This window comes from Gobio gobio (assembly GCF_949357685.1).
Source record: "Gobio gobio genome assembly, chromosome: 13".
Taxonomy (NCBI): Eukaryota; Metazoa; Chordata; class Actinopteri; order Cypriniformes; family Gobionidae; genus Gobio; species Gobio gobio.
In genome coordinates this window covers 10,303,375-10,316,351 of record NC_137106.1, presented here as the reverse complement: position 1 = coordinate 10,316,351, position 12,977 = coordinate 10,303,375, and the positions used below count along the sequence as shown (strand labels likewise).

The window sequence follows — 12,977 nt, the reverse complement described above, 5'->3', positions numbered from 1 at the left end:
GATGCTTCAAAAATTTATGAGGGAAATTAATTAATTACAGAATTTTCATTTTTTTTTAAATCCTAAAGCAAGCAAAATATGACTTGGCTACAAAACTGAATCACCAAACCACAGTAACATCTGAATGTGTGCTTTTTATTACAAGGAAACAAAAGCAAGCAACATTTATTCAGGTACAGAAGTTATTTGTGCCATGTATGTCACACTCTCATACTCGTTTTCTTCTGGGTTGTCTGAGGAAACATTCTGTAAATTATTAGGATGTTTTTGGGACAGAGTATTGAGTGTTGTTTCACAGGAATTTGTTAAAACCGGAGGACCACTGTTATCACAAAACAGCGTGTCGTTATCATCTGCCTCATCCAAAACCAGCGGGAAACGTGCTTCAATTTCACAGGCATGCTAAAGAGGGTCAAAATAAAACCAACATGAGGTAGAAACCATCATACAAGAACTTCCTGTATGCATTTATTTAAGATTGAAATGCTGTTCTAAACTTAATAGTAATGGAATGTGACTTTAGCACATTTTTCCGCATTCAGAAAATGGCTGCTTTATTAGTGCAATTCTGCGTAGTGTTGATATGTAATGTTTTTACCAGTCAATCAGTGATTCTACGTAACTTAAAATTGCTCACCCCTAAAACAATAAAATGCATATCATATGGTATATTTGTTCTTGCCACAGGAATTGTCCCTCTCGTTACAACAAAAACGAGCATTGACACCCACACAAACATGCTGTTATGTAATGTAATATGCAGGGGAAAAGATTCTGCTCAACTCAAATCAATAAAAGTATAAAGCTTCTGTTTCAGTGCTAAAATACACCGTTTTTAAGAAACTGCATGATGACGAATGTCTCCATGTTCTTCAAAAAATACTCTTTTGGAAGGGGTGGATGGATATCACCACCACATTTTGGCTCACCAGTCCTTTCTCCTGTTTTTGACAGATTGAGAAAGAAAACAGAAGCAAGAGACATATTCTTACAGTCACAAATGGAGTTTGATACATTATCGATAACAAGCGAAGAGAAAAGTGAATGTATCAGGATTCCCCCCCCCCCCCAGACAACCTCTATCCTGTATACAGGTTAAACAGACATTTGAATGAAAGAAGTAAGGCATCCGATATGTTTTTAATGACAATACTTTAGAGAACCATGCAGTACACGGAAGTACAGTATGGAGCTCTAAAACTTGTTTTGCAGGACCCAGTTAATACAAAATCAGAGCACTTGTATGTTAACATAAAAGATTTTTGTTTGAACATTTCCCCATAGTCTTTAAAACAGCTTGGGTTATTTCTCTTGCACAAACGTTAAAGAAAATAAAAAAAAACCCTGGAGTATTCATCTGGGCCCGCTGTGTTGTAGCACTCTAAATAATAGTAAAATACTTTAAAACATCACAGGCAAGTCAGTTTGTCAAACGAACACCAAGAAGGTCTGTTAAAACATATCACAGGCTAAAAACCGATAAGGTACCGCTGATGCTTTAAGCTGAGAGCGGCACAGGACTGGGTTGAACTGTTAGCAAGCAAAGATGTTGTGAATGATACTGAAGCCCTCACTGTCCGTTTTGTTTGAGCCTCTCCAGTCTCTGTAGCAGAGCATTTCCAAACGCTTCTCTGTATCCGGGGCTGAGGGAATCCAGCAGCGAGTAAACAGTCTCATGATACTGGGTGTTCAAGCCCTCGTCCACCTGATCAAAGGTGTGACCCACCACCTGACAAACAACAAACACATGTCTTTAGGACATTTCCACAGGTTAACCATCTCCTAGTTCTCACTTTTCATCTTTATCCTGACTGGAACTGACCAAAGAAAGTGTAAATTAAATAAATGTACTATATTTTATTTTAATAATATTTTGATGTTTTGTATTCTGAGGGGATTTCATGGTACTAGACAATATTCACCTCTAAATACAAATGTTAGAAATGTAAATCTCCAAGGCACACTATGTTACTTTTTTTGGTTCAAAATTTACAATTTAAAGAGTCAATATATCAATTTTGTCTTCATTCACCTGTCCCTCATTCACTATTATAAGTGTTTATATGTTAGACCTGACAAAATGTTTTTTTCAGGAAATGAATTGTGTACACTTTCCCTTTTGTGTCTCATCATATTCGTAAGTAGAGAAAAGTTGTTCTGGCTACTTTGGTGTCTGGTGTGGGAGTGGCAGAGGTTATTTGTCACAACCAGAGAGAAAAGTTGACATGGAGCAGCTAAAATCTCCAACCTCCAGGGAATCACTCGTTTTAAACAAACACTGAACACAGAATGTGATTGAGCTCATAATAAAACATGAATCAACATTGGCTTGGCTTTTCAGAGATGGCAAGAGCTGGGGGATTTGAAATGTTGTAAAGGGTGCAGCTTGACATCCTTTCCATCTAAACTGAGCCAAATCACAACCAAAACAATGTAGTTCCGCTAGAGGGCCAAAAGTTACATAATGTACCTTTAAATTTAAAATAGAGCCAAGTTATTTAAAACGAATGGAAGGCATATTGGTGCCATTTGGTGGAGCAAATAAAGAAAAGCATATGTAATTCCATGGTGTAACCACTGTATAGCCCTAACTGTGCGTTCACACCGCCGCCGGCGAGAGCGTCAAACTTCGCTCTGGCCGCCCTGCCATCGACGCTGTAGAAAGATTCGTGGACGCGCTGCCGCTCTGACGTAGATCGAATGCTTGGTCTTTTTTGAAACGGCATTTAAAGGGGCTGCAAAGCAAACATTCATGTTGACCGACATTTGTGCTGACTGACCACAAGTAGGGTATAACCGTATAATATAACCTCATGAAATCATTTAAATGTGAAAGTTTAAAAAAAGCAGATCGATGGAAAGAACTTAACAATTATAGTTACATGTTTGCTAACGAAATAAACCAATTAAAAGCCATTTGTGTGGTGGATAAATAATGTTGCACGTCTTCTTATCAAACCCGCCGCACCAGCAGTGATCAACCTCCTCTATTTTGCTTGGGAACTAATGTGGTCGGAACCAAAGTTTACAGCGCTGCGTTCTCTAGAATCATCTCAAGCGGAGCACTACTACATTCCCATTGGTTGCCGCCGGCTGCCGCCGAACCGCGTCATAGCTCATTACCATAAAGTTGACCTGACTTCAACTCTCCTTGACGCCCAAATCGTCCAAGACGCGCCGCGCCGCTCTCGCCGGAGCTCGCCGCCGGGCTCCCATTGAGAATGAATGACTTCCGGCCACTTTGACGCTCTCGCCGGCGGCGGTGTGAACGCACAGTAACATGTAAAGTTGCAATAGTCTTTTCTTCCCTATTGTGGTGATGTATATCCCAAATAAAAGAGTATGAGGTCTCTGCGGAACAAAAGTGGGTGTTTCTAAAGTTGTGGGTGTTTTCAAACTGATGGGTGTTTATAAATCATGCAATAAAAATGATCCCCTTCCCCCGATTTTTCACACAATTTACTTATCTGTATACCGCTGTTTTCACTGTCCTAAAAACGGCTTGAAAGATTTCCCTGTTCTATGAAGTCCCTCCTTCAGAAATACGTAACGAGTTCTGATTGTGCCAGCGGTTCCCGTGTTGTGATTCGACAGCAGCTTAGCGCACGTTACCAGGAAAGGTCACGCCTCTTACCATAACGGGGAGATGAACGCGCTCAAAGTACAGTCCCTGAAGGCCAAACAAAGGTGATTTGACTGGGATGAAAATAACAGCGTCTCGACGACATGGCGACAAACACACTACGAACGCAACACTTCCTCTTCTCCACGCGGGAGCAACAAGACCACGCCCCCTTTTTTGCGTATTCTTGTGGGCGGAGGTTAGTCAACAAACTGTTCTACTGACGTAATTAAAGCAGGAAATACCAGGATGTAGTCCTAACCGGCCGTTCGCTGTAGGCTTTGAAAGGGAACTTCTGTTAAATAAAATATCTCGCTTGGCATTGAACTTTGCGCTTTATAATTTTACAGGTATTATTTAAGCTCTAACAGCAACATTACACACTAACTAAAGTTTGAAAAATGGGATCACGAAGAACAGGACCTTTAAAATCAAGTTGAATCTTGAAGAAGATAAAAAAATGTGGGGCGGGACTTGATTCTTAGCCTTACATTTCATTTGTACAGAGAGTCTGGCCACTCTCCATTGACAAGCGTTCACTTCCTTGAAGGCGGGTACTCAGTTGAAGTTAAAAGCTATTGGATCTGCCCAGAGCCACTTCCGGATTTGCCATAACCAATCGCTAACGTTTGATTGTGACTCATGTCATCTCACACTAGAGCATGACAACGTCATCGTTCTCAGCCACTCCCTCTGTTCCCTGATTGGACCTGTTAAAATTTGACCGGAGAAAACCAGAGAATATACCGCAATCCTGAAGGAAAATGAAAATTGAGTGGAAGAACGGCCAGGCTACTTGATTCTGTCCATCTGGAATTGATTGGATGGTTGGTTTTAGTTATTGCTGATCATCAGAGAAGTGATGGCATCAGAAGAGGGAGGGGAAGTTATTTTGATTTAAGATTACAATGGCTGATGAATAAAAAAAATGATCATAGATTATTCTTAATAAATACTGCAATATTCCATTTTAACAAAATGAGAGTTTTGATTCCATGGTGACTTCAAAGTCGAGGTCTAGACTGAAAGTGGACCCCATCTTCGCCTTTAGGAAAACATCAGATTGTCAAGATTACAGAGAAAATGCTGTTTTTGGGTTGAATAGATGATACTTTCTCACTCACCCTTAACCCTGCCTCGGTGAGCTCTAGGCAGAATCGGTTTCCCTCTCTGATTTGCACGTTTATATAGGCCACATCCAGTCCGCTGGTGAGACTGTGAGAGACGTGCATGTCCGTGACTGCGAAGAGCACATCATTGACCACCGCCTCAGCCTCCAGTCGCATGTCCTTCCCCTCTCCCAGCTCCAGACAGCGCTCCTCATACGAGCACTTGGACAGCTCCTCTGGCGAACAGTCCACCTCCATCCCCTAAACACAACAGGGAGACCACCTCCAGATTATTGACTATTAGACAAATAAACCACTGCATGTTCATAAACATCTGACGTCGTCTGGTCATGAGGGGGCGCGACTGAAGTCATGCTAACGCCTCAAATTCCTCAACTGACAAATCGTAGTACGGTTTACTCTTAGTACGATTTTTTTATTTTTTGGGGGGAGGTAGAAACACCGTTTAATGCGAATCATAGGTGTAATGTATGATCATGTAACTTGCATAAAGGCAATCTGAAAAATATGAAGTGCTAGCTAACATTATTATTAAAGACAATCGAGGCTCGTGTAGCGTTAAAGTTCCATATAACGCATTTTACAGGTTATATTAACAGAATAATAACATCACACCATACATAACAAGTTCATATGTTAGATGATAAGGTGTGAAGCGGTTAATGTTTATTTATTAACATAATTTTATGAGTTACTAACCTCCTCCTGGGGTGGTTCGTCAGAACACTTCCGGCTCATGCCGGCTAGGACTCGTGTGTGTCAATTATGCGCAGCAGTTGCGCAGAACAGCTTCTGCGTATCCGCGTCGACAAACATTACAGTACGATATTTTAGGAAACAAATTCGTCAGAATGTAGTAAAATATATAATTCAGCTGTTGGCTGTATATGACAACGCAGAGCTAACAGTTAAACCCTTTACGTAATAAATTGCGCGATCTTTGGGGGCGGAGGGGCTTCTAGAGAATTCTAGAGAAGTCCACACATACCACCAAATGCATAGTTATTGTCCAAAGAACCGAATACATTTAATTTACCTCATTACATTTCATAAAGTGGTTATTTTTCATAAATTTAGCTGTTTTTCGTTATCGTGGTATAATGAAGTGTATGGTGAGGTGACGTCATTTGCATTTCCACAAGTGTTACTACTGAAATTCACCGATGGAAATATACTGGATAGCACATGCATGAAATGGAACTTGTTTATGTCATAACATACCATTATTCACATTAATTCATAAACTTTATAATGTTTATTTAATCGCCGACGAAAAAAAGGCAAGATGAGTTAGTTATTAAAATTAATTTATGATATAATGTTTAAAAACGTATGGTAATCAGCCATGATGAATTTAAACATCATGAACAGTGGTGAATAAATAGCAGAATTTCATAATAATAACAAACTGTGCTCCTCTGTGTAGTATCAGTTTGAAATAGTATGTAAATACAAGGTGACGGATTAGATCGCAGATTTAAAGAAATAGACAAAGATATGACTTACAACCCTTGCTGTCAGATCATTAACTAAATCCATTACACCGTTTAATTTGAGCCTACTTACCATAAATAGTGCCTTTACTATTCCAATCCGCAGTAAAATAACACTCCTGTAGCTGCGCGCGCGAGCTGTGTAGTGGCTGCGCAGCGCGGATGCTCGTGAACACACCGCGTGGAGCGGCGCGCGAGAGAGTGCGCAGTCACGAGCGTGTTTGTAAACAGCACCACCATTAGCCTTATAAGCAGACAAACAGAGATGCCGCTCTCTCACGACCTGACTTATAATGCGCCCAAAGACTACAATCTCCAGCTGAATATAGATGTTATTAATGAGCGACGCATCAGCTGAAGAGACAAACTTGAATGAAGGTATAACGGATTGTGTTTAGCCAGCATGCTAGTCCACTCTAAGCCAAGGAACAACGGTTAGTCAGCTATTTTATAATACAGGTGAGTTATTTTTCGTTGACATTCGTATATTGAACGACCACGGTAACGTACATTAGAAAGAAAGGGTAAACCCTTTTGCTGTTGTGCGGTGTCTCCGTGATTTGGCATTGCTAGCTGGAAACAAACAAACAAACTCGCCAACCTTAAGGGAATTGCGCAAACATTGGTGTCACTATACTGTGTATATATGGGGCATGCCAGACAAATAACATTTCAAATGAGCTCATCATCACCACCACACTTTCTGGTGTTGTTCTAAAGGCATTGAATAATAGCTAAATGCCAGTCATATGCTGTGAATTGATAGGTTTGCCAAGGTAATCCCAGGCTTTGCAACAGTGTGTTGAATTACTAGGTTTGCAGATGTAATTTGTTCAGACAGCCACATCAGTTTGAGCTCTTCATTAGTCAGCTAGAATAAAAACGTTTTCATACCGAATCATTCTTTAACTCTTCACTGATTCATTGTGTGGGTTTGTTTTTCAGCAAAGTAACTGAGAATAAAGATAACACTTTTATTTTTTATTTTTATTATAGGGTTCCCAGGCTTCTTGAAAGTTCTTGAATTTCAGACACATGGATCCAAGGCCTGGAAAGTACTTGAAAACAAACATAGGTCCTTGAAAGTGCTTGAATTAAAGGGTTAGTTCACCCAAAAATGAAAATTCTGTCATTAATTACTCACCCTCATGTCGTTGGACACCCGTAAGACCTCCGTTCATATTCGGAACACAAATGAAGATATTTTTGTTGAAAGCTGATGCTGAGAAAGGCTTCAGACAGGCCTCCATTGGCCATTCAGTACATTTACACTCCCAAGACCCATAAAAGGCACTTAAAACGTCATTACAAAGTCCATCTCACCACAGTGACTCTACAATAATTTTACGATGCGACGACAGTTTTTGTGCGCAAAAAAAATCAAAATAACACCTTTATCCAACTTGTTATTGCCTTCCGTGTGTGCCTCCACGACGCATGCGCGAGAATATGACGCAGATCCGGCGTTCGGACACATGAGCCAGAAGCGATTTGTTTACGAGCAGAGGAAGACGCGCGTGTCTAAGCTGTTGAATTCTACATTGATTGTGCTTTAGGTCTTGGCGTAGTTCTCAAAATGGGGTTAAAGTGTGTATTTCATGGATTCCCGAACCCTGGCGCTACGTCATATTCTCGCGCATGCGTCGTGGAGGCACACACGGAAGACAAGAACAAGTTGGATAAAGGTGTTATTTTGATTTTTTTTTTTTGCACACAAACTATTGTCGTCGCATCGTAAAATTATTGTAGAGCCACTGTGGTGAGATGGACTTTGTAACGACGTTTTAAGTGCCTTTTATGGATCTTGGAAGTGTGAATGTACTGAATGCCAATGGAGGCCTGTCTGAAGCCTTTCTCAGCCATCAGCTTTCAACTAAAATATCTTCATTTGTGTTCCGAATATGAACGGAGGACTTACGGGTGTCGAACGACATGAGGGTGAGTAATTAATGACAGAATTTTCATTTTTGGGTGAACTAACCCTTTAAGCATGAACTGCATTTTGTTAGAGTAGCATGGTGCTATTACAAAAATTGGTCTTCATGCGCTGCCAAAGCCAGAACAAAACAGCATTACGGGAGGAAGCTATTTCAATATATTTCTGCTGTTCCATAAGCACCATCTACTGTCAAAAGCCCTATTCGGACAGAATTGTTTCTCGTGGGGTCGTAAGGTATTTTCATCATTGACAGGGGCTAGTCAGTGATTTTATTGCCGTTTTTCTCCCACCACCCGTGTAAACATCTCTGGCCGAATTACCTACAGTTTTTTGACAAACACCAATGACGTGTGGTAATTTAATTGCTGTCCGAATCCACATCTGAGTTTTCAAGATGAGATCAAAATTCACTGTTTATATCCTTTTTGGCCACTGCAGAGCACCGTACGGTTGCAATTTGCTGTAATTTGGATGCATTTTAAAGACCTAGACTTTCCGTACTGAAATGCTGGCAAGTATTTACAAGAGCAATATTTCATCACCGCTCAAAAAAATAAAAAGAAGAAAAGCACGTAAAAATTTTAAATGGGCCGTTATTACGGCAGCGATTATAAATGTTAAATATAATGTATGTGCAGGTCTTAAAAGCCTTCGAATTGATTTTTAAAAAGGTACATGTACAGGTAATTTAATAAATAATTTTGCATATTTTTAATGCCTAACAATTAACTTTTAATTGGAAAATTCATGTATACAATATTATCTCTATTTTGATGTTTTAATTAAGTAATGATAAAAAAAAGAAAACTAAAACTAGTGTGAAATAAATGTTAAAAGCAGGAATAAGAGACCTGCAAATTGCATCTCTCGTTAAAACTCGCTCACTCTTGTACACCAGCCTCTTACCTCATTGGAAATGTTTCCTCATTGGAAATTGTATTTTAGTTGTCGGTATATGCTTTAGCGTTACTGCATTAATGATAGACACAGGTACAGTAGGTATTTGATATATTGGCAGTAACACACCCACCTTTATCATATTTATTGTGCTTGATTTAAAATAAAAGGTGCTTTAAAAAGTCCTTGAAAGTCCTTGAATCTGGTGTTCATGAAAGAGTGGGAACCCTGTTTTTAATCAATTCCATATTCCATTGTTTAGACTGGCTTGTGTGTATTATGTACTGTCTGTCTCTCTGTATGTTATGTTTATCTGTCTTTATCCAGCTCAATACAGGGCACTTCACCAAACCACACTATCCATTGCAGTTCACAGTAAAACGCTATTAAAGTGGACCTATTATACCCATTTTCACAAGATGTAATTTAAGTCTTAGGGGTCCTCAGAATGTGTCTGTGAAGTTTAATCCTAAAGTACCTCACAGATAATTTATAAGTCCATGTTCTAAATAGCCTGTTATTGACTGTAGTCAGAAATGGGTGTTTTCATGCATGTGCCTTTAAATGCAAATGAGCTGCACAGTTCCTGCCTCAATCGGATTCTCTGCCAAATACTAAACAAGACTAGACTGGGTAAACCCAGCCTGATCTGCCGGCGATTTGATTTTGCCCTGCAACTCAGTCTGGAAACCTGTACATTAATTTCTACTGCTTCTGTTACACTTTTTCGGGAACCAATCACAGACTGGCTTATCCACCTGGCACGCTATTGGCGGGTTTAACAAGTTGACGGATAGAGAGCAATGGGTCGTTGCCCGTTGATCATGCTTCTTGTGGTCTGATTGGTTGAAGGACTGTCCAATTGGGTACAGAGTCATTTAATTTATGCTAGTTTATCACGCCTCTTGTGCAGTTGAAAATACAGAGCAGACTCCCCAGACTAATATTCAATCTTAAATTGAGCTTGGTCTGGTGATAGCCGGACAAAAACAAGACATCTGCTTGGGTTTGATTATTATCTAGATCACAATCACTCTCACGGATAGCAGTTCTTCTTTCATCATTAAAGTTTACTATTTCCACGTGTTTAAACTTCTAATGTGCGCACTTATCTGACGCACGCACACAGATAACAAGTTATTCAAGACTTGACGTCTGACAGCCAGTTGTCTTTCACATTTTTTTGTGTTTATACTGTCAAATACACATAAGGGTCTTGTTCACTGTTGTCGCTTGTGAAAACAAAATAGTGGTGCCGTGGGTGGAAACGTGCAGATTAATGGGTGGTGGTAATATAATAATATCCCCTTCCTACGTCAGAAGAGGAGAGAAATCTGAGCGGCTCGTTTTTTCACGTGCTTGCAGAGAAAGGCTTCCCAAAACAAAGTTACTGGGTTGTCCTTTCACTTTTTCAGGGTTGGTAGATGCACCGGGGACCCGATTATAACACTTTAACATGGAAAAAGTCAGATTTTCATGATATGTCCCCTTTAAGTCTGGCATTTAATACCTGGGATGTCTTAATGTGTTTCAGGCAGTACACACTGAACCCAAGAGCTGGTCAAGATGCCTTGGCCATTTTCTGAGTCTATTAAGAAGCGGGCCTGCAGGTACCTGCTGCATCGATATCTTGGAAATTTCCTCCAGGAGAAGCTGAGTTTGGACCAGCTTAGTCTGGACCTCTATCAAGGCACGGGCTCACTCGCTCAAGTGCCACTGGACAAATGGGTAAGTTCTCTACTTTGGCGCTTTAGACCCGTATATTTGGTTCCATATAGAACAAACTCCATGAATCATTTATCTTTTACTTTTCTTTTTTAAATCAATGGGACCGGATTGTTTATACCTTTTCCAGGATGACGCTCAAGTTAATATTAGAAGAAGATCCACAAACATTTTCTTTTTGTCAAAATCTTTTATTTTTTTAGATTGTGCTGTTTAACTTTTTGGGAAACAATGAACCGTTTTCCAACCCTCTAGGCGGGAGACACTGAAGCACGAGTCGCCATTGGCTAGTCATTTTTTTTATTTTACTCGCCAGAATTTTTACAAATATGAATATAAATTTCATACATTATTAAAGACAAGTAAACAGTCTTTATAATAGTAAAGCAATAGTACAAAATGAACACAATAGAACAAAGACACAAATGAAATAAACAGGTAGATCATTCAGGTAGATCAAAATGACAGGTAGAGTACAGAAATTAAAGTAATCAAAAAGCTGCAAATGCAAATACAAATGCAAATTTGGTGTTTCCATCAAGTTGTTAGAGCGGATGACTGGTATTGGTAGGTAACCTAGTGACCAACAATAAATAAAACAAGGCACGCATAGAATATGGAATTAGTTGCAGTTGAAGTTATGCAGTGCAGCTTGCAGTCGCCAAATTAAACGCTATGCACAGAAGAAGAAATGCAGAAGGCACATCGAGCCCCATACATGTGGGAAAGACAACGTCAGAAGGATTTTTTTGGAGGTCGTAGTAACCAGACGTTTTACTTACAACCTTTGGCTATGACATTTGTGTCAGAGGCCACATTTGAAATGTTATGCAACATTATTGACATCATCAACGGAAACATCCGATTAGTCACGTGGGTTTAATGTTCGCTACAACAGAATTTATTCGGCAAATGCATTTCCATCTCCTATTATTTGTACGTACTTCCGCTCAATTTTCATTTTCCTTCAGTACTCCATCTGGGACTGCGGTATATTCTTAGGTTTTCTCCGAACAAATTTTTACCGGTCCAATCAGCGAACAGAGGGAGTGGCTGAGAACGATGACGTTGATGTCATGCGCTAGTGTGAGTTGTTGTAGTTCAGTAATGGTTGCGGAGGAAGATGTGAGCGAAGACATTCATTCCATTGTGGCACAGCTGCTGAATGTCCAGAAGTTAAAGCTGGAGTAAGAACAATCTTTGCTGAGTTTTGTTGGTGGCCATGATGTTGTGGCCCTCCTCCTCACAGGGTTTGATTTTCCAGCTCGCTCCGTTAGTGGTGAATTAGGGGTCGGAAGGTATTGTCATCATTTACTGGGGCTAGTCAGGGATTTTATTGTCGTCCGTCTCCCACCACCCGCGTAAAAATCCCCGGCTGAATTACCGACTGTTTTAGACAAACACCAAGGTCGTGTGGTAATTTAATTGCTGTCCGAATCCACATCTCTGAGTTTTCAAGACTATATCACTTCAAAATTCACTGTTTATATCTTTTTTGACCCCTGCAGAGCACCGTACGGTTGCACTTCGCTGTAATTTGGATGTATTTCTAGACTTGTATTTCTTTAGATGCTGGCAAGTATTTACAAGAGCAATATATTTCATCACTGCTCAAAAAATAAAAATAAAACATTTGAATTGTGCCGTTATTTATGGCAGCATTTATTCTTATCATACCAAGCATATGACATTTTATTAAAAGGCATACAATCATGTTACGGACCACGTGAGCAGCGCGTTCCTGATCACACAACTCTCCCCTCCACCGTGAATAAATCACAATCCGAATGCACAAGTTTTAGGTTTTATCACTGAGGTGGCGTTGCACAATCTGCACAGTTATTTTTATGGATTTCCATGTGAGAAAAAGGCGAACGGCGCATGACATACATCACGACCAAACGTTAGCGATTGGTTAAGGCAGATCCAGAGTGGCTCTGGGCATATCCAATAGTTTTAAACTTCAACAGAGTACCCGCCTTCATGGAAATTAACGCTTGTCAATGGAGAGTGGCCAGACTCTCTGTACAAATGAAATGTATGAGAGTCTGGTAAGACCAGGCTAATTGTTTGCATTAAATAAAGTAAAAAACCACCTCAAGCGAGCATATAAACTGCAATTAAAGGATTTTTTCCATACTTAACTTAAAAATGCACATAAAAACAGTGTG

General features: G+C 39.9%; 2 protein-coding genes across 4 annotated transcripts in view; one reads left to right on the top strand and one right to left on the bottom strand.

Annotated features, from left to right (window-relative positions):
* gskip (gsk3b interacting protein) lies at positions 1–6,485 on the bottom strand. 2 transcript variants are annotated; one of them, XM_079832667.1, is made up of 3 exons: positions 6,319–6,485; positions 4,747–4,992; positions 1–1,729 (listed from the first exon to the last, which is right to left on the bottom strand). In XM_079832667.1, the coding sequence occupies exons 1-3, from the start codon at positions 6,319–6,321 to the stop codon at positions 1,571–1,573; spliced, it is 408 nt and encodes a 135-aa protein (XP_079688793.1). In that variant the 5' UTR covers positions 6,322–6,485; the 3' UTR covers positions 1–1,570. The 2 variants fall into 2 exon arrangements, with proteins under 2 accessions (XP_079688793.1, XP_079688792.1); XM_079832666.1 differs by lacking the exon at positions 6,319–6,485 and adding an exon at positions 5,452–5,750.
* Positions 6,393–12,977, top strand: part of atg2b (autophagy related 2B) — a 33,550-nt gene continuing 26,965 nt past the window's right edge. For both annotated transcript variants that reach the window (XM_079832665.1, XM_079832664.1), the window contains exons 1-2: positions 6,393–6,704; positions 10,616–10,809. In XM_079832665.1, the coding sequence (XP_079688791.1) occupies positions 10,648–10,809 (162 nt within the window). In that variant the 5' untranslated portion in view covers positions 6,393–6,704; positions 10,616–10,647. The remainder of the gene's footprint in view (positions 6,705–10,615; positions 10,810–12,977) is intronic.